This window comes from Mirounga angustirostris, unplaced genomic scaffold, assembly GCF_029215605.1.
Source record: "Mirounga angustirostris isolate CCGP_5_RB_7025 unplaced genomic scaffold, mMirAng1.0.hap1 SCAF_9, whole genome shotgun sequence".
Lineage (NCBI taxonomy): Eukaryota > Metazoa > Chordata > Mammalia > Carnivora > Phocidae > Mirounga > Mirounga angustirostris.
The window spans coordinates 49,334,634-49,362,450 of record NW_026991717.1 but is presented as its reverse complement, the minus strand read 5'-3'; the positions used below and the strand labels follow the sequence as shown (position 1 = coordinate 49,362,450).

At 39.6% G+C, this 27,817-nt stretch overlaps 1 protein-coding gene across 4 annotated transcripts in view; it reads right to left on the bottom strand.

Moving 5' to 3' along the window:
- PRTG (protogenin) overlaps positions 1-27,817 on the bottom strand; it is a 135,966-nt gene that overhangs the window by 10,751 nt on the left and 97,398 nt on the right. For all 4 annotated transcript variants that reach the window (XM_064570447.1, XM_064570444.1, XM_064570445.1 and 1 more), the window contains 7 exons: positions 15,492-15,587; positions 14,667-14,853; positions 13,862-13,989; positions 12,025-12,195; positions 4,113-4,295; positions 2,385-2,505; positions 241-406 (listed from right to left, as the gene is read on the bottom strand). In XM_064570447.1, coding sequence (XP_064426517.1) covers positions 241-406; positions 2,385-2,505; positions 4,113-4,295; positions 12,025-12,195; positions 13,862-13,989; positions 14,667-14,853; positions 15,492-15,587 — 1,052 coding nt within the window. The remainder of the gene's footprint in view (positions 1-240; positions 407-2,384; positions 2,506-4,112; positions 4,296-12,024; positions 12,196-13,861; positions 13,990-14,666; positions 14,854-15,491; positions 15,588-27,817) is intronic.

The window sequence follows — 27,817 nt, the reverse complement described above, 5'->3', positions numbered from 1 at the left end:
TTCTCATTTTTTACTCTCTTTAATCTTTTATTCCTTTATCTTTTATCCATCCTTATATTCTCCCCATGTATTTTACATAAGGAAGGATCTGGATGAAACTGTTTTCTATTTCATCAAGTAGAATATGGACATAATACGTCCAACATAGGATTTTTTAGTAAGCCAATTTCACACATCAAGGGAAGATGAACGGACGGAGTTCATCAAATCACAGCAAATCAGTATCTCAGCTCAGGGTACCTTTGCATCGATGAAGCTGTTTGGCATTATCATTGGCATTAAGGATTCTTCATTTTCTCCAGCTCCTCCCAGGTTCTTTCCGGCTTCACTCCCACCGGCTAGGGAGGTACTAGTGCGAGGTAACTGTGGAGTTCCATTCTGTGCCGTCTTGGAAGCAGATGATTTCCTGAAATATCCCAAGAAAAGGAAATCTTCCAATTTCATAGGAGATCTGGACGAATGTACCAAATGTGGCCTAAAATGATGACTTTACAAACAGTGGAGTTCTTCAATGCTTATTTCTCAAGTATCTTCAGAAACTGAGTGTTAGATTTTTACCTCAAACTCACTGCTGCAAACTTTTATGATTTTAGGAAACTTCTTTGTTTTTGTCCCAGTATTTGCTTATAGAAAATTATTTTTTACACTTAATAAAAACCTTAATATTTACAAAGTACTATTATTTATTACTGTTGATTACTTCAAATTTATGTGGAAATTATAATTTTAAAATTTACATGTTCTCTTTCAGGTCTGCCTGATTGTCACACTAACATAACAATTCACTTGCCAGTTAATGATGGCAAATTTACAGCAGCACTTCTGCAAGATTTAGGTATCAGTAGAACAATGTACAGAAAGATTTTATAAAAATATTCTTCAAGTGAGAAACTTGTACAGCAAAACTATGTTAATCAAATATACAACAAGATGTTAGAATTCTTTCTCTAACATAATATGTTTTCTGAGTATGTTTTTATATACAAGTACCATACATAAAGAGTAAATCCTGATAGTCAAGGCTAATGGAGGGAGTCTAGCGATAAGGATTATCCAAAAATAATGTGTACCTGACTTTGATTTTTTTTTAAATACAATAAGGAACCGTGAAAGCAAAAGCCAAAATATAAAAGGTTAGAAATAGACAAACTTACTGCACGCTGAGAATTTAGCCAAACTACAAATGAGATTGCCTAAGAGAGTTTACAGAGAACAAATCCCTAGTTATCACATGTATCTTAACCCCATGTCTAGAGAATTCCGAACACATGTCCTATGGAAATAAGGGAGGAGCTCTCAATGGCAGGCTACTTAGATATGAAAATATTCCGGACAGTAATGAATCTCCTCACAGTCAGCATATGCATCAGATGACGTGTGCCATTTTAAAAAAGAAACCAAAGGATATACTTTGTACTTCTCAAAATGAAAAGTACATGAAGAAACTAGGGCCTCATTTAAGAACATCTTATTGGCACAGTAATTTTTTTCAAATGGCAAAAAAAAAAAAAATCTCCTTGCAAAGTGAGCACATCTCTGTAGCAATTAAGAACTCAAGTAACAACTGAGCGTTGCTGGAGTGGTGGGGGGTGGGAGGGATGGGGTGGCTGGGTGATAGACATTGGGGAGGGTATGTGAGTGCTGTGAATTGTGCAAGACTGATGAATCACAGATCTGTACCTCTGAAACAAATAATATATGTTAAAAAAAAAAAAAGACGACGAAGAAGATAGCAGGAAGGGAAGAATGAAGGGGGGAAATCGGAGGGGGAGATGAGCCATGAGAGACGATGGACTCTGAAAAACAAACTGAGGGTTGCTGGAGTGGTGTGGGGTGGGAGGGATGGGGTGGCTGGGTGATAGACATTGGGGAGGGTATGTGCTATGGTGAGTGCTGTGAATTGTGCAAGACTGTTGAATCACAGATCTGTACCTCTGAAACAAATAATACATTATATGTTTAAAAAAAAAAAAAGGAAGAAGAAGATAGCAGGAGGGGAAGAATGAAGGGGGGGAAATCGGAGGGGGAGATGAGCCATGAGAGACGATGGACTCTGAAAAACAAAGTGAGGGTTCTAGAGGGGAGGGTGGTGGGGGGATGGGTTAGCCTGGTGATAGGTATTAAAGAGGGCACGTACTGCATGGAGCACTGGGTGTTATGCACAAACAATGAATCATGGAACACTACATGGAAAACTAATGATGTAATGCATGGTGATTAACATAACAATAAAAAATTTAAAAAAAAAAGAACTCAAGTAACATTATTTGAAAGTGGAAAATCCCAGTTACTGTAGAAGGCACTGGATTTCAATTTGCTTCTGGTGGTTACTGTAATTTAAATGTTTTTTAACCACCTCAACATGTCTCTCCACGGGAACACACCTGGCTTTACTTCGGTATATCAAGATGAGAACACAGATGAGGATGCAGGTCAAGGCTATACCAACGCCTACAGCAATGCCAGTCATTGATTTTTGGTCCAGATGGTAATAGCCTGAATAAACTAAAAGCAGAAACACATTTACTCAGTATCAATCAGAAAAATAAATGAGTCCATTTATTATAATTCTAAGATAGCTATTTGCTTTTCTATAATTTTTCTTCCTCTCCGAGGAAAATGTTTGACAGTATGTGTCCAAGAAGAAAAGACACATATTACTCTTTTTATCAGTAATCTCAAAGATCAGTTTATATATTCCCATACTGAAGATTCCAAATTACCAATTCTAAATGCTGTATTATTATATGAAACACGAACATCAGTTAATAACTTATAATGCTAAAAGGCACAAAGCATAGACGTTTCTTGAACCAAATGGTAACTTTCATGTCATGTTACCTTAAAAGCAGATCTGTATATTAAAGATGAGTTTCCCGTGTCCATATCTGCATTTACATAGCAGTGCTCCTCAAACTTTAATGTTCACATGATCACTAGGGGATATGTTAAAATACAGATTCTGATTCACTATGTCTGGGGTGGGGCCCATGATTCTGCACATCTAACAAGCTCTTGGGTAATACTCATGCTGCTGGTCCATAGACACTCTGAGTAGCAGGTATTTGAGAAGGGACTATGAGCCTTGCTCTCCTTTTCCCATGATAAGGGAGCTACCACCGCTGCCTCCCTCCAATGCTTAAACCCATCTGTGTACGTACATACATACTTACGTACGTGCGCGCACACACACACACACACACACACACACGGCACTGAGGCATCTGAGGAGCTACCCTTAATCCTGTTGAGTTCAGCTGACATTTCCTCCATTTAAAGCCCCATCGCCCTCTGCAGGCGCACTCCCCCCACCCCAAGAAGAGGAAAAGATGGTTTCTTGTCCTGTACCACAGGGGGGGCCCTGGCTTCCTTTGGGACAGGACAGTTGCCCTGGAGTGAGGGTGGCTCTTTTTTTTTTTTTTTTAAGATTTTTTTTTTAAATTCATTTGAGACACAGAGGTAGAGAGAGAGAGAGCACAAGCAGGGGGAGTGGCAGAGGAAGAGAAAGAGGGAGAAGCGGCTTCCCGCTGAGCCAGGAAGCCCGACATGGGGCTCGATACCAAGACCCAGGGACGTGACCTGAGGACCCCGGGATCATGACCTGAGCCGAAGGCAGACGCTTAACCCTCTGAGCCACCCAAGTGCCCCTGAGGGTGGCTCTTTTAAAGATACTTCTTCCAACTGCTTTTCTGGAGAGAAACAACTTTCTCTCCAGAAAGGCCGTTTTTCTGTGGCAACAACTCTTAATGAAAACCACGCTCTCAGCTTGAACACCATAGCCAGCGCAGCTGTTTATTTCCGTGAACCCTCCCTGGAAGCTACTCCCATCGGTTTTCGGGGCCGTGGCTCCTCGGTCGTGGTGGCTGTGCAGCTGGGAAGAGGAGTAACTGGGACACAGTGGTGAAAACGGCAGCTGACTGGGAGGTAAGCTGGTCTCCCTGTGGAGGGCAAGGGACAGCCGGTAGCTTCACAGCATCAGAACCGCACCGGCAACAATTCAAGAGACCAAGTGCAGGGATATGGCTGCGGGAGGAGCAGAAATACAGTGCAGGAGAGCTGAAGAAACACTGAACGTTCTTCAGAAAGCTCAGTAACTGTGGTGGCGTACAGACCTTTGGCATCGGCAGAATCCAAACGCTTGGGCCTCTGATTAGAATCAGGGGTTTCCTTCGGAAGGACTGCCAGCTCCACCGAGTTTGAAAAGGGCCCTTCTCCCACCTCATTGGATGCAGATATCTTGACAATGTACACATTTCCTGCCACCAGGTTTTCTAACAAAGCCATGGTGATTGCCCCTATAAAGAGATCGATTGCAAATTAAGTAAACATTAATTTTTTTTATCTTTTATTCATTCTTTCAAACATACCATCGTGGTCCTTTATTTAACAAATATTTTCTGATTATAAAAGGAACACCATGTTCATTGTAGAGCGTTTGGAATCCACAGACAGATAGAAATAAGAGGACAATCTAATCTCCCTTTGTTAACATCTTGGTATATTTGTGTGTGTGTGTGTGCACGCATGTGCATGCCCATGCGTGCACCGTACATATGTGGGTACGTATTTACTACAGGCTTTTTTTTTTTGCGAGAGAGAGAATGAGAGACAGAGAGCATGAGAAGGAGGAGGGTCAGAGGGAGAAGCAGACTCTCCGCTGAGCAGGGGGAGCCCGATGCGGGACTCGATCCCGGGACTCCAGGATCATGACCTGAGCCGAAGGCAGTCGCTTAACCAACTGAGCCACCCAGGCGCCCACTACAGGCATTTTTTATATTTTAGAGTTTTCACTTAACTTTGTATCATCATGCACGCTGCCTCTATACAATCTTTCTCTGTAATTTTGTTTTAGGAGTAGTGTTCTAAAGTAATAGGTTTTTTTGTTTACGTTTTAATATATTTTTTTACCCCCCCCCCAAAATTTATAAAATTGGATACAAACAGCATTAAAAACATTTTAGAATAGAGTATTTCAAACATAGGTAAAGAGAGAACGTTTATAATGAACCCAGATTCAACAGTCATAGTTAGATTTTCTAGATCCAATGTGAAAGGCTTTTTTTCTTTTAGAAATGTTTAGGGGCCCCTGGCTGGCTAGTTGGTAGAGCATGTGACTCTTAATGTTGGGGTTGTGAGTGTGAGCCCTACACTGGGTGAAGAGATTACTAAAAAAAAAAAATAAAACTGAAAAAGAAAATGTTTAAACTACTAATGGTAATCACTGTGACAGATGATCTTGTTCTTAAATTAGAAACAATTATTTTTGAAAGTATGAATATATTTCTCACTCACCCAATCATTATCTAAGATTTCTTGGGAATGAACAGGAAAGAAAATTCCAAAGTTATATAGGAACCTCAGAGTGTTGAAGACCTAGACCTCAGGTTAACTACCAAAACGACCACCAGTAACCTGCACAGCATCTACTTCTCTCCAAAGTCACCATCACTTGAATTTATATATGATATTTGATATCAAAGGCATTTTCTCTGTTGGCATGATGGCTAAGAAGGATTGCTATGTGTGTACTACTATTCCTTGACGGGTCTTTCTGCTCTTAGTTCTGCCATGGCCTGGAAGTATTTTTCTTACAAAGGGGACGCCCACCCTAGGAATGAACTCTCATGTTAAGAACATAGGTGTAGGGCGCCTGGGTGGCTCAGTTGGTTAAGCGACTGCCTTCGGCTCAGGTCATGATCCTGGAGTCCCGGGATCGAGTCCCGCATCGGACTCCCTGCTCGGCGGGGAGCCTGCTTCTCCCTCTGACCCTCCCCCCTCTCGTGTGCTCTCTGTCTCTCTCATTCTCTCTGTCTCAAATAAATAAATAAAAATCTTTAAAAAAAATTTTTTTAAAATTAAAAAAAAAGAACACAGGTGTAAGAGAATTCAACCACAAAGTTGTTCCAGTATGCACTGCATTTGTGAGTTGATATTCACAGGGAACCTAGCTTCCCTCGGGTGACGTCATCTCACTCCCCCCACCCTCCCAGAGCATCCTTGCAATAGCTCTGAAGAGCTTAACGACAGCTTGTAGCAGTCACCTCCAGGCCAGACTGGACTATTCTACACTTGCTAGAGTGTATTTCATTATGCAAGTGAAATGTGGGGTGATCTCAGAGCTCAGGTCAGGATTCGGAGGCCACCTCTGAGGTCACATGGCGGGAGGCAGCTCAACCAAGCAGCTCTGCGAGGGCTGAACACGGCTTGTTTTCATGTTCTCTGGTTTCAGTCTGGCCTGAAGAGAGTGTGAGCTACTTGAGTACACAAATGTTAAGTAAACAAGCTGACTCTTATTTAGAATGAGGAAGAGTCTTTCTACTGTTACCATGTTCTCAGACAGGTGAATAAAAACCAAAGATGTACTGTGACGTGTTACAATTAACTAGAAGGAAGAACATTTCAATTTCTTCACAAGAGACATATAAATAAATTGAGTTTCCATTTTAGCACAGAATACTTCACATTTAATTTTTAAAAATGCTTGGCAAAAACCAGTCCCTACCTGAAATTAAAAGTCTTTTTTTTTTTTTTTAAGATTTTATTTATTTATTTGAGAGAGAGGGAGAGTGAGAGGAAGAAGCAGATTCCCTGCTGAGAGCCAGATGCGGGGCTCGATCCCAGGACCCTGAGATCATGACCTGAGCTGAAGGCAGATGCCCAACCGACTGAGCCACTCAGGTTCCCCAAAAAGTCTTTTCATTTAATTCAGGTTTTATAAGCAAATGAGCTGTGTGGATGTGTGCAAGTGCTCCCCTTCCTTCCACAAAAAGAGTGTTCCTTCACACACAAAAAGGAAACTAACATTCTGGCTTCTTTATGAGGAAAAAAGCAGTGAACTCAAAGCAGTTCCCAAATATTAAAGTGATCTGCCTGTCCTTCTCTTCTCTCAGCACACTATCTGAATCTCGGTTAGTGTGATTATGCCAGTCCACTGCCTTTCATATGTGTCTGAATCTTCAGCTATTTTAGGAGTTTCAGAAACCAGACAGTACAATAGGCTCAGTGTTGGATCAATGTTGATCAAATGCTGGCATGCTACCAACTAAGTAATTTGTGACTTGGGGCACATTACTGAACTTTAATTTCCTCATGGGGGCAATAATTCCCACCTCATATAGTTATTGGAAAGGATTAAATAAACTACCACTGGCAAGTCTCTGACATAAGTGTATTTACTCCATGAAAGTGAGTCTTCTTCCTCGCCTCTGATCCTCCCCCTTCTGGAGAACAGAAATTTTTTTCATATTTGAACAGCTTAAGGTGGCTGGCATAATGCTTGTACGAGATAATTCTCAGTAAGTGCCAAATTGAACTTATATTAAAATATGAGCTATTTGTCGCCAAAGGAGTGTTCGTGGAGGATAAAAAAGCACGGGATAAGATTTTGAGGTTGGAGAAGTGCTCCAGAATGCAGTCTCAGAACTCACTTCCGTCTACACTCTGTGATTGTTTTCCAGTTCCACAGTCTTAAAAATCATCTACCTAGTTATACCACTAGTATACCTTTCTGTACCTCTCCCATGAACTTAACCCTCCCACTGCTTAATCAACCTCTCTACTCGGACATCTAGGACGCATCTCAAATTTAACATGTTAAAAACCAAACCTCTTTTGGTTTTGTTGACTGCACCTGTGAAACAAATAATACATTATATGTTAAAAAAAAAAAAAAAAAAAAGAAGGTAGCAGGAGGGGAAGAATGAAGGGGGGGAATCGGAGGGGGAGACGAACCGTGAGAGATGATGAACTCTGAAAAACAAACTGAGGGTTCTAGAGGGGAGGGGGGTGGGGGATGGGTTAGCCTGGTGATGGGTATTAGGGAGGGCACGTTCTGCATGGAGCACTGGGTGTTATGCACAAACAATGAATCATGGAACACTACATCTAAAACTAATGATGTAATGTATGGGGATAATATAAGAATAAAAAAAATTAAAAAAAAAAAAGAAGACGATAGCAGGAAGGGAAAAATGAAGGGGGGAAATCAGAGGGGGAAACGAACCATGACAGACTATGGACTCTGAGAAACAAACTGAGGGTTCTAGAGGGGAGGGGGATGGGGAATGGGTCAGCCTGGTGATGGGTATTGAGGAGGGCACGTACTGAATGGAGCACTGCGGGTTATACGCAAACAATGAATCATGGAACACTACATCAAAAACTAATGATGTAATGTATGGTGATCAATACAACATAATTAAAAAAAAAAGGCTTTGAAAAAAAAAACAAAAACCAAACCTCTGATTTCCCCCGTCAGTTCTGCTTCTTTCTTTCCTTACACTCCTCATCAATCTGCAGTAAACCTCATAGGCCGTTCTTTCAAATTATGTTCTAACAGCTTCTTATTACCTTCCTCGTTATCACCCTTGTCCAAATGCCCACTAACTCTCACATGGACACCTGTATATTCAGTGGTCTCTCAGCTTCTACATTTACCAACTTATAATCAGTCTTTTAGGTGGTTGACAAAGTAATCCTTTCAAAATGTAAATCTGATCAAAAGTCTTCGATGTCTTTCATCTCTCTAAAATAAAATCTGTGGTCTACAAAATCTGCCCTTAGTTTCCTCCCCATTGATTTCCTACTGCCTGCTCTTCCCCTCACTCTAGGCTCCCTGCCTTCTTGTTGTTCCTCTAATGCCAAGCACACTTCTGTCTCAGGGCCTTTGCACTTCCTCCAATACTCACACGGCTCCACTTAGATGTTTCTTCCAAAAGGACCTAACCTTGCTACCCCCATCATTCTGTCTCTTCCGCCTCACTTGCAGCTTTTTTAATACCACTTATAACAGTACCTAAATATCTACATATTTGGTGTTACTGAGATATAAGCTTCAAAGGGGAAAGAACATTGTTTTGTTCACTGTGGTATTGCCAACGCTTAGAAAAGAGCCTGCCACACAGTAATCACTCAATAATTCATTTAATAAATCAATTTGTTCCTACTATTGGTATTCTGATTTACTTGGTAAATGTTGAGTTAAATTCCTTTATTGAAGAAAATTAATTTCCAATGTGCATCTCTAATAGGAGGAAATGACATATTTATTTAGGTTAAATTTATTTAGTCATGTAACTTTTTTTTTGAAGAAGCAGCGTCTTTACAATTGTGAGAAATTCATGCTATGAGGAACAGAGTTCAGGAACTGCTGTACTATAGGGCATGACTTTCTATAGTGCCTTTTAGATTTTAAAAGAACTGACTAGTTTGTGCTGATTTACTGCATATCAGAAAGGTGAAGGCTGTTAATTTCTGATTCACTTTAAATTACACACAAGTATGATTTCATATCACATCTCTGCTCAACCATTTGACCATGTACATTTTTAGCCACAAATATTATTTGGTCATCAGGAACATTTTTAAAATGTTTTATCTTATTCCACTTGGCAATATGTGAATTAATTATACACATAAATATGTATAAACAAAACATGTATAGAAGATTAGTAGATATATAGGAAAGAAATACTGATATTCTCCCTCTTCTGCTTTCCTCATCTTTTTCTACACTTTCACCTTTTCCAAAAGTTGCCATAATCAGACATTAAAGACCATTTTATATTTTATTTTTTTATTTAAATGCCATGATATATTTTTTGCTTTTGGTTTAAAAGTGAGTGAGTGACTCAAGGGGCACCTGTCTGGCTCAGTTGGTGGGGCACGTGACTTTTGATTTCGGGGTTGTGAGTTCAAGCCCCACACTGGGTGCAGAGCTTACTTAGACATAAAATCTTAATAAATAAATAAATAAAAATAAAAGTGGGTGACTCAAACCCTTTTTTTTTTTTTAAAGATTTTATTTATTTATTTGACACAGAGAGACACAGCAAGAGAGGGAGCACAAGCAGGGGGAGTGGGAGAGGGAGAAGCAGGCTTCCCACAGAGCAAGGAGCCCGATGCGGAGCTCGATCCCAGAACCTTGGGATCATGACCTGAGCCGAAGGCAGACGCTTAACGACTGAGCCACCCAGGTGCCCCCCCTTTATGTTTTTTACTCAAAAAAATAAACTCAACTCTTTTTTACCTATATTGCTTATTGCGTCCTCTATGAAGTACTAGCATTAGCTATAAAAAAGGACGTGTACAAGATGGTATAGCTTTTTGCTGAGAATTTTTCTTAAAATCACAAAAGTAGGATAATGGCAAAAATAGATTTTTTTCCCCCTCCCATGCATGATTATGTAGTTAGAACAGCTTATATAGGTGTAAAAACCTGCAATTACAACCCATTTCACTACTGGGTAATCAATGAGGCAAAATGTTGTTTTCTGAGCCTTGTCTGAAACTGACAAATGAATGTGTTAAAAGGAACCGAAACAAAATACTGTTTCTTTTTAGGCAGGTACAAATGAAGAGCTAAAGGGAAGAAGTGCTCATGTGATAAATCAGGTTAGTCAGGGTCAAATGTGTCAATAATTCATTCTGGAATTAACTAAAAGTAAACTGTACATTTTAAGAATATTGTGGTAGTTGGGCACCTGGGTGGCTCAGTTGGTTAAGCGACTGCCTTCGGCTCAGGTCATGATCCTGGAGTCCCGGGATTGAGTCCTGCATCAGGCTCCCTGCTCGGCAGGGAGTCTGCTTCTCCCTCTGACCCTCCCCCTCTCATGTGCTCACTCTCTCTCTCATTCTCGCTCTCTCAAATAAATAAATAAATCTTTAAAAAAAAAAAAAGTTAAAAAAAAAAAAAAAGAATATTGTGGTAGTTTGTAAGACTAACAGCCCCAAATAAATTGTACCTCCATCAGTCCACACCCGTGGGCAGTCTGGTCCCGCACTAAGTCTGGGCTTGGCTACCTGCTCTGCTTTGCCCAGTGGGACGTTAGCGAGCGTGATACAAACAGAGGCCTGCAAAGCTTTGTACGTGCAGCTTCCTCACTCTCTTCCTGATGCTGGAACTCTCTCTTGCTGTTTTTGAGCTACTCACACTCTGTTGAAACCATGAGATGATTTCAGTCTCATGAGTGACCTCAGGAGAGACCAAGAGAAGAAGTGCCCCGCTGATCCCAGTCCAAACTGCTGACTCACAGAACTGTGAGAAACTAGGATGGCTAATTTTTAAAGTGGTCTGTTAGGTAGCAATTGATAACTGATGCAAATATAAAACTGTATTGCCAGCAAGTACTTAACTACTTTCAAGTCTCTTCAGTGACTAGGAAAATATTACTTAGTGGGGCTTTGGCATAATGAAAACATGAATATACGACTATTAAAATTCCAACTAAAGTCACCATTTGTTTGCTTTACAATTGCATAGAGAGTTTTATCTTAAATCCACAGGTCTTTAAAGTTCATCCTAATTAGGTAAATGTTCCCTTTAAAAGGTAAAATGTATGTGCAAATGCCTAGTACTGTAAAAGTGTTTAGAATATGTAGATGGCCAACAAATTTCCTTCTTGAAATCCTTCTGAAGCTTTTAATTGCTTAGCAAACTGTTCTTTTCCCAGCATGCATGTCTGAATTAAGTACTTAAGTGGGACCCTGATATTCATATGGGCCAATTTATTTGTATGTGGACCATTTTAGTACAAAAGTCTGCTCCCTTAAACCAGATCTTCTTCCAGTGTTCGCTACTCCAGCGCAAGACACACCACCACTGGAAATCTGGTAGTCATCTATAACAATTCTTCCTTCCTTGCCCCATTCTTCCTCTACTTAAGCTACTGTCATTTGACCATCCTCTCCTTTCCATCTCAATCCTCGGTATCCTAATCCAGGCTTATAGTCTGGACCACTGTAGTCACCTCCTAGTCTCTACATTATTCTGACCCATCCCTCCTGCACCAAACCCGTTCTAGTCACAATAGTCAAGAGTGATCTTTCTGGAATGTGAATCATATGCTCATGCTTAAAATATGCTGATGATTTCCCAATGCTCTGTGAATAAAACCCAAATCCTTTATCATCTGTTACTTCATAAATATAAATTCAAAACAAACTCGAGATCCTTCTTTCTGTTTGTTTCCTTACCGTCGATAATCTTACTTTTCATCCTCTTTGATAATTTATGCTCATATTTACCTTCTCGGTGTAGGACCTGCCACTCTCCTGCAATCCAGGCCTTCCTGGACGCGTACAAGATGGTATAGCGCGTCACCACGGTCTCTGGACCATCAGGAGGTTTCCAAGAAACCAGAGCAGTGTCATCTTCTATCAATGTCACCTTTACTCCAATCGGTGGGCCTGCAGGTGCTGTGCACACATGGAGAAAATACTGTATTACCAGGATTAAATGGTGATAAACACTCAAACACCTGGCTAACAGACTGAAAACTCAGGGAAAAGAGTGTGAAAAACTAGAAACCACTATAAAAACATCTCAGAATCACAGCTTTTACAGATCATTAATGATAAGAGTAAAAAACACTGGGGCGCCTGGGTGGCTCAGTCGTTGGGCGTCTGCCTTCGGCTCAGGTCATGGTCCCAGGGTCCTGGGATCGAGCCCCACATCGGGCTCCCTGCTCTGCAGGAAGCCTGCTTCTCCCTCTCCTACTCCCCCTGCTTGTGTTCCCTCTCTCGCTATGTTTCTCTCTGTCAAATAAATAAAATCTTAAAAAAAAAAAAAAAGTAAAAAAACACTATTTTTTTCTTCTTTTTTTGAGAGCTAATTTCATTTTTATAATGTTTAAAACATCAAAAAAAAAAAAAAAAGAAAGAAAGAAAAAAAGGAGATGGTAGATTCCTAGATGGAGAATTACTAAGTCAAAGGGCATAAGAATTTTTAGGGCTTTTGATATTGTTTTGCCAAACTGATAACTAGAAAGGTTTACAATTCCACCAGCAGCACCTGCCCATTAGGTATTGAGTCTCACCCCATTAGGTATTGAATCTAAACTACATTTCTTACTAAAACGTACAGAATATATATTTCACCTGATTTAGGAAACCACTGAAGATAATACTTCTGAGACCAAAACATTTAGTTATTCTCCAAAAAGTTGTGAATCAGTGAGTTTACAGGGCAGACCTTAGACTAATACTTTATATCTGCAAAAGTAGTCAAGGCTTGGGATTTTAGTTGACCACATGTTTAGTACGAGCTAAAAGTGTGAAGAGCTGGTTTTTGGCATCACATCCTATTTGGAATATAGCCAAAACCACACCCAACAGGCCCTATGCTCACTGAAGTTCATGTCTTTGCTTTGCTTTCTCTCAGCATAATTAGAATAGTTGTGATGGTCCTTACATAGATCATTTACCCCCTCACCCTCATTCTAGAGAAAAGGAAATGCAGGTCCACAGACATGAAATACCTTAGCGAGAGACAGAGGTAAGCTCCAGAAATGGTGTTTGATCAGATATCCAAACCACTGCACTATGCACAGGATCAAGCCACCACACACGTTACTTCTAACATGGGCTCCCAACATCATTAAGTACACTATTCACTTACTTCCATTTTAAATTATTTGGGTTCAGTCTTGAAGAGTACACCTGATTTTAGAAAATGTAGTGTTTCCCCAAAGAGACATTACATTTAAGCCCACTGGCTTGTGTAATATATACAGTGAGAGGAAAAAACATTTACTATAATAAAACAAAATACATTTCAAAAGTTAAGAAACAAAACAAATGCATACATGTTAACCAGGGTGGTAACTGGGTAGTATCTTCTTTAAAGACCTATTTTAAGATTTTATTTATTTGAGAGAGAGAGAGAGAGAAAGAGAGAACACAAGCAGGCAGAGGGCAGAGGGAGAAGCAGGCTCCCCGCTGAACAGAGAGCCTGACACAGGGCTCGATCCCAGGACCCTGAGATCATGACCTGAGCTGAAGGTAGATGCTCAACCAACTGAGCCACCCAGGTGCTCCTAAAGTGATCTATCTATTTCTTAAACATTTAGATAAATGTCTGTACCTTCTGGAAGGGTCGAATGGTAGACAACGGGGCTCCAGGGGCTAGAAAGCTGATCCACATGCAGTCGTACAGCAAATTCATATTTGGTGTTTGGTTCTAGACCTTGAACCAACATGTGAGTTTCTGATCTATAAAATGAGTAATGAAGTTGTTAATGCTGGTAGTACTTTGTTTCTAAAAGATTATCAGTATTTCCAGTCAATATAGGTAAGCATACTGTTATTATCATCTCATTTTCTTTAAAACCAATTTTTTTAGACTAAAAAAGCAATCTCTTCTATTAAAATACTACATTTGGTATTATCCTATAGAAATTAGCCTACGAATTGCCCTGAGAGGAAACTATGGAATTGGCAGTATAGAAATATCCCAATACAAAGGGATTTCCTCTGAAATACTGGAAGTCAAATCATTCTTTTAAACCATAATCATGGGCATTTTTCTAACTATAACCAAGAAGACAAAATAAGCTTTATTTTTTGATGCCAGCATGAAAGTGGTCTTTTGTTTTTTCCTTTAAACATGCTAAGGGTAGCCACTTGAAAGTAATAATATCTTCTTGCCTAATCTTGTTGCATGAGGCTGAGGAAACAAACAAAAAATTCATTTATAGAAACTAAATGTCAGAAGATGCAGTTTTCAGAACTGAATATGGTAAAGATACAAAACTCCCAGCCATTTTATAAGTAAGATAAGTCCTGAGACAGGTGCTTACAGCTAAAGGTCAACCTGGCCCAAGATGGTAAGAAATAAGTGGGAAGAGGGAGAAGAGCAAAGAAAACCACCATTAATAGAAGCTACGTACGTTTGAAGGTACAGGACCAAAGAAGCATTCTGCAGGCCAACAGGGTTACAGCGGATGGTGTAGTTAATTATTTGTGCAGTGGTGAACGCAGGCCTCCTCCAGTGCAGGAAGATGGAAGATGAAGAGTTAGCCTTCGCATAGAGATGGTGGGGTGGTGGTGGTGGAGGAACCATGCGATCACGGACAGCTATCAAAAAAGACAATGTTAATTTACTGTACAGCATATTACTGCAGAAAGTGGTAAAATGATAAAATCACAATTCCCCACCCTATTAAGTTGACTTTAGGTCTTTCTTTCATTAAAGAGGTTCATAGATACATCTAGAGATGTATCATTCAATTATGAGCAACTCTTCCATGAGTTAGATAAGGAATCAAATATTAAAACAGAAGCACCAAGAAGACAAACTACTTGCCAAAGACATTCAGAAGGCCAGCAGTGGACTTAAAACTAAACGGACACCCTCTCTTCAGTGGCAATAAAACCAAACAGGTCTTAGCAGCAGTAAAACTGAACATTGTAATTGGAAGGAAATAAACAGCCTCAAGATTAGAGCAGATAGGTATTCAGGGTTATTTTTCCCAGTTAAATTACTAAAGGTCTTTTGCTTGCAAAAGTAAAATAAGTTCTTATAATTAAATACATCTCACTTAAATATTTAGTTTGAACACGTACTTGTTCAAAATAACTATGTTAGGTGCCACGGAAGATAGAAAACCACCAACAATTCCAAGTAGTGATGAGACTTAAATTTACAGAAGGAAGAGGAGAACAAGGACCGTGAGCCACACAGAGTGAAACGTGCTACCCTAACTCTTACTTACACACGCATCCCGGAGTGCTGACGGTCTGATCCGCCTGATAGCCATCTTCTACGTTGTTGTAAGCCAGCAGCCTCACGTGATACTTTCTTCTGGGGTCTATAAAGAAACTGACAGGTAATAATTTGGTCCTGCCCTCTAGATATCAGCCCTCCAGAGCCTTTGCAGATTTTGGTTTAAAAATCTTTTGGATGCCTAACAGTTTTATGTAAAATGAGATGTTTTTTCCTCTCCTATCCTACATAGTGACTCAGCAATTCACCTCTGTGTGGCTTTGCTACTGTGACTATCTACCAGTTATTTACAATTTTACTTAACCTCTCTTCAAACAATAACATTAACTCTACTACTCTTCGTCCTCCTCCTCAACCGACCAGAGATAGATTCTTGATCCTAAAAGCCTTGGGGGTTGCCTGATGGATCACTTGTAAGAGGTTACACTACATAGAAGTTTTTTGTTTAGTTATTGGAGGGTTAGCTACCTTCAAAAGCATGGAAATCAAAGCGAGCTTATTTTCTCCCTCAAACGTAAAGATAATTATAATTGTCACCCTTTCGTACCTTTAAAAAGTTTTATAACCATGTGTAATTTAAGTTTATTTCTATGTGTGCCCTTTCCATTAACTATTTTCAGGTTGACTGCTAAATTCACCAAGAAAGAGGAGTTGGAGCTCCCTCTACTGGTGCTCATTAACTATCACAATATGAAATCCAAAGTCCATCCCATACATACAGAAACAAAAACTTTTTCAGGTTTTTGAGGATATAAATGGTTATACATTTTAAATGACATGTTTTAGAACATATTCGAGTTTAATGATATAAATACATTTAAATATAAATATTTATGATAACATTTAATTATAGAGTACTTGCTTGGGACAAAAATAAATACTACTGAGAAATAATGTATTTTTTTTTCTCCCCAGCTTTGCTGAGGTACAGTTGATGAACAGAAGTTGTATATATTTAAGGTATATGAGTTGATGTTTGACATATGTATACATCGCGAAGTGATTTCTACAATCAAGCTAATAAACATATTCTATCATCTCACATAGTTACCATTTTTGTGTAGGTATGTGTGTTGAAAACAAGATCTTAGGAAATCTCAAGTATATAATACAGTATTGATAAGTATCATCACCATGCTGTACATCAGATCTCCAGAACTTAATTCATCTTGCATATGTGCAACTTTGTACCCCTGAGCAGCATCTCCCCATATCCCCCACCCCTGAGCCCCTGGCAACCACCATTCTACTCTCTGCTTCTATGGGTTCAACTATTTTGGATTCCATACATTCGTGAAATCATGCAGTAACTGTCTTTCTGTATCTGGCTTATTTCACTTAGCATAACATCCTCTAGGCTCATTCATGTTGTGCAAATGGGAGGATTTCCTTCCTTTTTAAGGCTGAATAATATTCCATTGTGTATATAGGCCATATTTTCTTTGTCCATTCACCCATCAGCAGACATTTAGGTTGTTTTTATATCTTGGCTATTGTGAATAATGCTGCAATGAACATGGAGGTGCATAACAGTTATCTCTTCAAGATACTGATTTCATTACCTTTTGATATATACCCAGAAGTGGGACTGCTGGATTATATGGTAGTTATATTTCTAAACTGAATATATTTCTATATTATATTTCTCTAAATAATAATAAACATACAAACACATCCAATACTTCATAAGGGAAAAATCATCCTTGAAAGTTATATCCAATGTGGAAAAAACTTAGAATAAAAAAAGATTAAAATAATTCTAGAGTGAATTTAAACATTTAAAAATCCAAAAATAAGGGTGCCTGGCTGGCTTAGTTGGGGGAGCATGCAACTCTTGATCTCAGGGTTTTGAGTTCGTGTACCTTAGCATAAGTAGCACACAGAGATTACTTAAAGTAAATAAACTTTAAAAATAAAAATCAAAAATTCAAAAATAAAATGTGAAGTTTATTAAAATCTCCAAAATAATCTGAGTCTGCACATTTTAAAGACTGATGTATTCTATTATTTAATATTAAAGTGCATTAAAAGGATGTCCTAAAATTTTTATTTCTGTTTCTATTCATTTTGACAAAATTAAAACCACAAGAAGAAAAAAACTTATACAACTTAGGACATTTCTATACTTTTTTAGGTAGAAAGTAGAAAGACTAATATTCAATTATACTATAGAAAATGGTATCTTATATATCAATGTTCTTCCCATTCTATAAATGGTGGTACCAAGGTGTTAAGTAGCATGTCTAGTGTTACTCAAAGCTAAACCAAGGACTTGCTGATATTTTTATCACATGTGCTTTTGTCACAGCAGGTAAGTCTGTCTCCTTAAATTCTAAAACTGAAATATTTTCAAACATTTTATAAAATAACTACAGAAAACACAGAAATACATTTGGACTTCATTACTCAAATGATTTCCAACATTAAGCACTGAAATTCTAAGATTCGAAAATTTCTGTTCAGATTAAGAGCAACTTAATTTGAATCTGTGTTCATCTTTCTTTCCTCCTAACATATTGCTGAGCTCATTAGGCAACTGAATCCTACGTGTCATCTTACAAATACTACTTCTGAATGGGTACAAATGGAATTCATTTGGCTCTCTGCAGTCAAGTTCTTCAAATGTATTTCTTCATTCTGTCTCTACTCCATCAGAAGAGTATCTTTAGGAAAGCCTCCTGAGTGTGGGGCATTGTGCCAGGAATTAGGAGATACAGAAAAAGAAGGCTGGATGAGAGAGAGTTTGCCCCAAGTAGCTCACATTCTCAGGGAGCCAGACACGGATACGGTCCGCTTTCACCGAAAGCGGATTTTGATGAGGGTTATGAGTATGTGTGGAGAGATTAATCTTTTTTCCACTGTGCAAACAATCAATCAACAGTTCATGAATACTTCTCTGGAACAGTTATTTATTTTTAGTCCTAAAATCGATTCTTCATTTTCCCTTCTTCATCCTTAAAAAAAGGAGCTGCTTAAATTTTAAACCCCAAATTAACCTTTTCTGGTTGATGAGAAGCAGTGTGCATGTCCTGAGACAATGAGGGAAGAGCACACCCAGCCCTTGTACAACCCACTCAGCACGGTAACAACCCAGATCTCCTGGTGCTCATCTGGAAATCATCCAAGTCACTGGAGCAACCATCTCCAGGGCTGGGCTCCTTCCCCTGTCAGTTTCCATGAGGTCAGGAAAAGGCAAACCATTAGGCTGGCAAATCAAGTACATCAGGTGCACAGGAGTCCTCTCTATCCACACACAAAAAGTACAAGAGCCAGGGTAATTTTGGAAACCACTTTGGTGGAAAAAAACATTAATGGGTGCATTAATGTTTTATGCACCCATTAAACGTTTGTTCACATGTGATCAACTCTTTATGCTCTTCAAAGAATCTCATTTATTAAAATTAAAATGCCAGGTTGGGGGCCAAGCTGAGCAGCGGGCCATGCTCTCCTCTTAAGCCCTGGGAAATAGGACTTCAACCTCAAAATCTAGTCACATTATTTTGGTTTGTTAATCCAGAGACCCTGGAACAACATGGCTCATGTTTATGCATCAATTTGTTAGAAATTTGATGTCATGGATCCAGGGGATCAGAGCCCTCAAATAATGCTAAAATGAGCACTATCAGGCAATAAGAATTATCAGCTAAAAAAGAAAACAGAGAACAGCTATACAATTAACAAAATTAAAAATTCAGAGTAATAAAAAAAAAATCAGAGTTTAAGACCAACACGTTAAATGTAGTTAAATGCACAAATAATGTACCTTAGCATAAGTAGCACAAGTCCTAAAACTCTACAGTTCTGCAAAGACCCTCCAATGCATAAAGTACAAAGCAGAGACCCAGGATCAACACTGTGAAATGCCACAGGGAACCAGTTTCCAAGGCCTGCTAACAGCCCTTCTTGAGTCAAACATTGCCACGTCTGTGGTGCTTGGTTACACGAGACTCAGCAGAATTAGGGAATGTGGTTTATGGGGAAAACAGGAGAATCAAGAAGAGCAGCCACAAAGAACAGTATAGGCCTTTCCAAAACCCAGTGAGGGAAAAAGGAGAAAGGGAAAGAGGGGAGAGAGTTCGTGCCATTTCCTTCCAAACTCAACACAAGGGGCATAAAAATCACTCACTGGGGCTAATCCTTAACGGCTCAGGAGTGATGGCTCAGATAGGTAGTATTTGCATTTAACTTACTTAAAGATTTAGCAATATGTAAAGATGGAGGGCCAGGAAGGAAAGCTCAAATTTAACGCGAACCTCCAGTGAGTGTCAGCTTAGGTTAACAGAATCGTGGTCCCAGCCAGATTAACTTGTACCTTTCTTACGGAGTCAACCTGTGGCCAAAAAATGAAGATCTCCTTCCTGAAACACCGCTACGGCCACACTCCTCTTTCCTCCTTTGGCTCTAGGATTTGCCTTACCTTCTTTCCTTTCTGATTCATTCTCACCACTAACTCTTCCACTTTAGTTTGTTTCACATGAGGAGAAATCAGAACCAGAAGTCTGGATGGCCAAGAAAGAGTTCACAGGTATCAAATAAACATTTATCAAATGCCTACTAGAAGCCAAACATTATATGAAGACTCAACAATTAGAAAGCCGTAACTCTTGGGGTGCCTGGGTGGCTCAGCCGGAAAAGCGTGTGACTCTTGGTCTCAGGGTTGTGAGTTTGAACCCCAGGCTGAGTGTAGACATTACTTAAATAAATTTTTAAAAATAAAAAATAGCTCATGCTTTTAATTTTAATCTTCCAGAGTACAGACTGATGAATGAATATTCTGTAAATAGTATTTACTGTTTAGCCTTGAATATATTTTTTAGTTTTCTAAGCCTTGCTTATTTTCATTTGGAAAACAGACAGATAATCCCTTACAGGGATTTTAAGAGTATTAAATGAAATCATGGCTATTAAGGACTTTGTACAGTCCCTATAATTAGTAAGCACCCAATATGATTACTGTTGTTACTATAATGAGGAAAGTTGCCCAGGAGAACAGAAAAGGTTCTACCAAAAATATGGCACACCTAAATTTGGGAATCATCTTTGTGAAGGCAAAAAATCATCAAGGATGCTCATTCATACAAGCAGGGTCTGGAATCCAGAGTGTCAGTAAGTGAGCTGATCTCTAACTACTCTCTGTCCTCATTAATATTCCCTGGTTCGTGGAGCAGGCAAAGGCTCCCAAGCGCGTGTCTGACTTGTATACACGACGGAGGGAGCAAAGGCTCCCAAGCGTGTGTCTGACTTGTATATACGGTGGAGGGAGCTGTGTTCTGGGTTTTGGCCACTAAGAACTCTTGCTGTTTTGGCAACCGTGTCACGTGGTGTATAATCCTCTCAGTTTCCAATCCACCTTCACCCACGTCTTCCATGTTCATGTAAGAATCTCTCATCTGCTAACAAACTACCTGATGAAATAAAAGCTTTAGAAAACAACATAATAGGTTTCTTCCTTAATGGAGGAACAGTAGATTGTTTCATGAAATGGAAATATGGAAGTCTGAGGGCTAGCATTAGCAACAGCAAGCAGATGGAGACAACAAATTCGTTCACTCTGTTAATTATATCCAGCTTTGACAATTAAGTATTTATTACCCTCAATGACTACAACTCAGAACAAGAAAAAAGTTCAATAAAATGAGATGCTCTGTAATGCCCAAGTCTTTATTTATTTATTTTTTATTTTTTAAGATTTTATTTATTTATTTGAGACAGAGAGAATGAGAGAGACAGAGAGCATGAGAGGGGGGAGGGTCAGAGGGAGAAGCAGGCTCCCCGCTGAGCAGGGACCCCGATGCGGGACTCGATCCCGGGACTCCAGGATCATGACCTGAGCCGAAGGCAGTCGCTTAACCAACTGAGCCACCCAGGCGCCCCTGCCCAAGTCTTTTAAAGATGTACTGATCGAGGACCTAAATTCCATTCTAAAAGCACCCGATTTAACAACAATAATGCATGAACCGTATCTTTATACATCTTAAGGAACCTACAAAAAACTGTGGTATAATATACCCAACTTTCATTGCAACATGTCCCAAAGACCACAAGACAAGAGAAAACCCAGGTCTTCTTCCAGTGTTTTACGTGAATACTTGAATAACTTGCACTTCTCTTGACTACCACTAGACGGCACCTGTGTGCCTGTACAGAGAGTGTACTCCTCCAGCTACTGAAGGGGGGAGCCATTCAGGTACCAGCTGAAACTATGAAAGAGCAATTCGAAAACAGGTATGCACGAAATATGGCTATTGCTTAAGATTCATCAAAAGAAGGACTGCATGAAATGCAAAGCAGTGAAAAGTAAGGGTGCCCTGGATCAGTATTTGTTATATACATAAATATTTCACACAGAGTTTAAAAAACTCTGTGAGCTAGATCATTGCTTTTGTCACCTGACCTCCAGAGAGAAGGATGCGGAGACAAACAAAAGACAACTTTCCTAATGACTCAGCACCACTTGGAAGCCAAGAGACAGTCCAGCACAACAGCGAAGGTCTCAGATGCCAGCCCCAGGCTGCCTGGATTCTGATTCCAGCTAGGTCATTACCGTGCAACCTGGGGAAGTTATTTTTGCCCTCTGTACCTTGGTTAAAATCACCTATAAGATGGGAAATGATGAAGATAACAGAATCTACCTCTCAAGGCTGTTGGGAGGAGGAAATGAATTAATTCACTGAAAGTGTCTACAAGAGTGCCAGCGTATCACAATAATATACTGATAAAAATATCAAGAGTAATAAAATAATTACTAGCAGCATCACATGACCCCTAATCCCTGCTTCCTTTCAGGTAGAAGGGCAGGCTGTCCTTTAGGCTGACTAAAGGACAGACTCTGGAACCAGACTACTTGGGTTTAAATGGAGTTTCCTCATCTATAAAATGGGGATTAAATGGATTTATATTTGTAAGTGCTTTTAAAAATGCCTGGCACTTAGTAGGCGCTTTCCAGTGCTAAATAAATAAACACAGAGGAGAGGGCTGGTTTGAGAATTAGGGGATTTGGATTTTAATCTTGGATTTAGTAGCTGTGTGGCTGCAAAGGCAATTCCCTGGAAGTCCGTTTCCTCATCTTTAAGATTAGCAAGTTGAAATGTATCAGTTGTCCTCCAATTTGTTTAGGTAACAGTGTATTAGGGAAGCTAAGACAAAGGTACAAATAAGTATCATGCCACGCAGGAAGAACTGCTGCAAAGAGATTTGTTAAGACTAAGGGAATTCAGAAGAAGGAAAGGTTACTGGTATTTTTTTATTGCGTGGGGGAGGGCTTCATTGAAGTAGAGCATGTGAGCAGAATTTGACCTTACAATAAGCACAGGGCGAAGAGATTAAGGCCAAGGGAGGAGTGTAAGCAAAGGCTTGAGGACAGGAACACATGGATCAGGGATGAGTAATGGGGAAGAGTTCGGTAAGGGGGCATGAGTGAAGGTCACATAGACAAGTTAGGCTGGGGGTGGATCTCAGACAGCTTGGAGAGCCAGGCTGGCCAGAGTGGATTTTGTTACACAGACACAAAAGATGGCTTGAGTAAATGGAATTGTTGAGAGAAGGGATTCATGAGGAGTCAGAAAGCTCCCAAGTTCCAAGCCTGGGTGGACAAATAGAAATGGAAGAGGAGATGCAGAGAGCCAATAACACGCTGAATCAGAGATGCCAGAGGAACATTCAAGTGGAGCTGACTCATGGGTGAGAAAGCGTGGGCTGAGCGGGCAGTGAGGATGGAGAACATGGTCAGTAGTCCTGCACACAGAGGACAGGGTACCCAGGAGGAAAGATAGTAGGGACTGGCAACCTGGGCGTGAGATGGCAAGTGGTGTTAAGGAGTCATGAGGAGAACCAGGAAGGTATCATGGGAGCCGTGAGCAGACTGGTTGACAATGTCCAGCGCTACAGAGAAGTCAATGAGGGTACAAGTGACATCTGGTATCTAGGTCCTTTAACAGAGTAAATTCAGCAGGAAAGAGTGGGGTTGTGGGGCATAGCAGAAAACAGGGACTTGAGCAAGGATGTGGTGACCCTGGAGGCAGGGCTCGAAAGCAGAATGAAGATGGAAATGCATTATTTTCTGATATGTACCAAAGTGTTAACAGTGGTATTTAGCTTTGTCTCCATGGTAGAATTTTTAGCTATTTTGCTTCCTGTATTTCTACTTGTTCTACAATAAATATGAATGGCTTTGGTAATCACAAAATAGTAAAGAATTAGAACTCAGAAAGCAAAACTGACAGACATCAATTCAAATTTTATGGATTTTTTGTTGTAATACTAACACTTCTAGAAGTTTGAGTTCCTGGAAGATGGGGGAATGCATAATAGAAAACTATTATTTACAAAGTATTTAGCTATGGACCAACAAAGAGATAGTATTGGGGTCATGAAAACCAGGACTTTGCTTCCTTCAGCTGCTGTGTTGGTGACACTCCAGAACCCTTGAAAAGAGCCGGGCTGGAGTGGACAGGTCAAAGGTAGATAAAACCAAGAAAACACCCGAGGTCAGGACTGTGAGAAAACTTTTACCTGACATGAATAAATCCACCTCTGACATCATTTCTAAAATCCAAATCTAGATAAGACTTAATGAGTTTTATCCCCCATCCTTCTAAAGAAAACTTCTCAGGTGGTGCGGAAAAAGTCTTCCTAGGACCAAAAGGAAGATCGAGCAACTGCATTTACTTTGAGACATTTCCTGCCACTTGGTTCAATTTAGACATGGCTCATGTTTAGTGAAATGTCTTAAGTAAATACAAAGCGTTATTTTAAAAATCCCCACGTACAACTTTAAATGATTTACTTAAAATACCACTATAGAAAGCTTTGCTAACGTTAACCACCAAGTGTCACAATAAAGATGGCTACAAAGCATTAAAGAAGTCAAACGGATTAGACTATATATGCAGAGGTAAACAGCAATCTGAAAATTTGCTGATAGAACGTCACCACAATGTGAAGTTTGGAAATGTTAAATTAAGAAACGGTCAGAGTAAGTGAGAAAGGTGAAATTCTGAAGGACGAAACCTAGTATCTGGCCCAATGTCCATTTTTAATTTAATCTTTTGTGTTACAAGGTTTTGTGCGAGCCTTTTCAGGGCCATTGTTCCCCTGTGGTCTGACTGGAGAACCCCTTGGTCTGGCTAGCCAGGGTGACTGCACTGCCCCCAAGCCTGTCCCTCCAACACAATACCCCCCCATATAATTATTCAGAGAAGAGGCTAACAGTATGACCGCTCTGACACCCGGGTCATGGCCTCTGACACAGGATCTGGGGCCAGCCCAAGTCTGGTCCAGCATCAGAAGAGCAGGAAAAATGCTAAGGGGGATGGGTGGGAAAGGAAAGCCTAGCGAAATACTCTGCTTTAAAATGGTATGTGTAAGCACAGTAACAAAAACACAAATCACATGCAAACAATGTGATTTGCGTTCAAGTTATCCAAACGTTGTTAGATTGTAGGTTTCTCCTCTCTGAGAAACCTTAGAGAGAGAGATTAGAGGAGCAGGCCTCTTTCAAGCAGGAATTCTTTGTCTTCTATCTTCAGACTTACATTAGAATGGAAAAAGTTAATTCGTGATGGTTAAAACAATACCTGACATGAACGTGTGAGTATGTGGATTTAAAAACAGGTTTTCGGCTAAAAGAATGCAAATTTTACTTAAAGCTGAGATTAAAATTTCATTCTCCTTTTGTTTATAAACTGAATTTCTGTAAGGACTGTTAATGATAAACATCTTTCATGTCCATTACAAATTTAAAGGATTTTTGTTAATGATCACTATGCCAAAATGTTATAAATCTGTTCTGTGATAATACAGAATATTTGAGTGTAAAACAGACACAGTGGCAGATGGGAGGGGGCAACCCCCACTCCCCAAATTTCCCTGTGTTCTGTGTAACAACTCTCTATGGAAGCTGATGGTAGAGTATTTGTCTAAAACTGAAATGACTCAGTCCCTTTTGTTCTGCCCCCCTGAAGGGCCTTAAGACAAATAACGCCTCTCACTCCCAGTGAAAACATCCCCTCTCCTACTGAGTTTAGGATAATTTAGAAGAAAGTTCTTTGCATGTGACATTTGAGAACAGTTTCCTACCAAAATAAGTATATCCTACTCATAATCTCTATTTTAAAAAACCTCCCCCACCCCCCCAAAAAAAACTCGGGATTGTTTCTACAAAATCCAGAAGCAAATGGCTTTTTCAATCATATCATGTTCGCTAATACTTTGACCACATTATTTTTTGAACGTGTGATTTCATCTTTATACATCTGTAAGGTTTTCAAGACTTCTTGTAAAAACTATTTTTCATTTTTGACAAATGCATTACTTGAGGTTGTCTGGGTAAGAAATACTTGGTGTTAAAGATTTCTACCTGAACACTGCCATGAATGAATCTGATTTACATCCAAATCCCGAAAAACAAAACCTCCCACAAACATGGTTTTTGATCTTTTCATGTTCTTATGATACTTCTTTCCTTTTGTGAATCCCTGTGGAAAAAAGACACCTCATTTGTCCAATTTTGTAAGATGAGAGAGCACAGCCACTAAGTCTCTCTATCCCATAATCAATTAGTGGAATGATGCCGGTGGCTGGTATCTCCTTCGGGGTGGGGAGGAGAAAAAGGGAGACTCCAAAAGAGCAGGGCTTAACTGTCCCCAAATTTATGAGAGCTTTATGTGAACAGTACTAATAAAGCTGGTCCACATATATGTTCCTGAATAACTTAAAAGTGAATATAATGGAACTGCTAATTATAAGAATTTAGAATTATAAGATTAAAAAAAATGTGTTAGAGTGGGGGGGCATGCAGCCTCCTAGGACAATTAAGACGCTACAAAGTTTACTTAAGAAAATGAAATAAGGGGCCCCTGGGTGGCTCAGTCGTTAAGCGTCTGCCTTTGGCTCAGGTCATGATTCCAGGGTCCTGGGATGGAGCCCCACATCGGGCTCCCTGCTCTGCGTGGAGCCTGCTTCTCCCTCTCCCACTTCCCCTTCTTGTGTTCCCTCTCTCGCTGTGTCTCTCTGTCAAATAAATAAATAAAATCTTTAAAAAAAAAAGAAAGAAAATGAAATAAATTACTTTAATTATATTGATATTTCTATCACAAACAATCCTCACCCTAAAAAAACCCAAGTGCTTGACTTACGATACTGTACTTGGCTCAGCATTTGTTTAAGTAGCTGCTCTCTCTGCCAACACACTCACACTGTCTCACATATATCACATCCTTACAAACAATATTTTTATAGACCGACAGAGAGAGCCTATTCACGACAACCAAACATCCCCTGAAGCCATGAAATAAATTTCCTTCCAGGACTAACATTTCTCTGTTTCACTGTCATGGGCTTGCCATGCCATTTTGACCCTTTTGTGAGGCAACATGGAAATACCATCTATCATCTCCTGAACCACAGCGACTTGGTCGGAGGTGCACAGTTTCATTGCAAAAACATCTGTGGTTTGATAACCATTCCTCCAAATCTCAGCCCTTGGCAGTTAAAAGCATGCTTACAAGATGGGAAGGATGCAGGCAGACAGCTTGAAACCAATCTTAAATTTCTTCTCAAGTGGGAAATGCAAGCCGGAGAAATATCAGCCTCATCAATCACAGTGATAAAACACGATCGTGTTATTTATTTATGCCTCCTTTAGAATTCACAAGAAGCACTATGTTACAATGTATTTAAACTTTGTTGAATGTATCACTCTGAAATCAATTTTCATGTTAGCAGATAAGGGAATTGTGGGAGTTCTTGGATACAAGCAGGTGCAGGTCATTACCATGTTAATTGGCTATCAATAACCTACTCAAATTCTATATAAACCTTAAATCTTTCAAGTATTAAAAGACACTGAAGATCACTGGGGTACTGGAAAGTATTCAATATATCTTAAGATGGTTTTCAACACACACGATAGAGAATCTCAAACAATCTGAGCACACAGAGTTAAACAAAAAGGCGTTTTCTGATAAATAAAACATTCAACAGAAGACCTAAGGTTTCTTATATTCCGTATCTGCTATTTCAGAAGCGTTATTGTTGTAACCATGTACATAGTCACTGTAAAACCATTCCTAATTTGGAAATACTGATTAAAGATTAAAAACAAAACACGGCATTTTTTAACCTTTTAACAATTTTCTTTTGTTGAATCATCATACTTCACACCTCAATACTTGGACATGCTTCCCCCGAGAACAAGGACATTCTCTCCTATACAACCATGATACCATGATCATAACCAATAAATTTGACAAAAACACAATTTTATCTAATATATTTCCCAAATTACTTCCCAAATGTCCTTTATAGCTGCTCTCT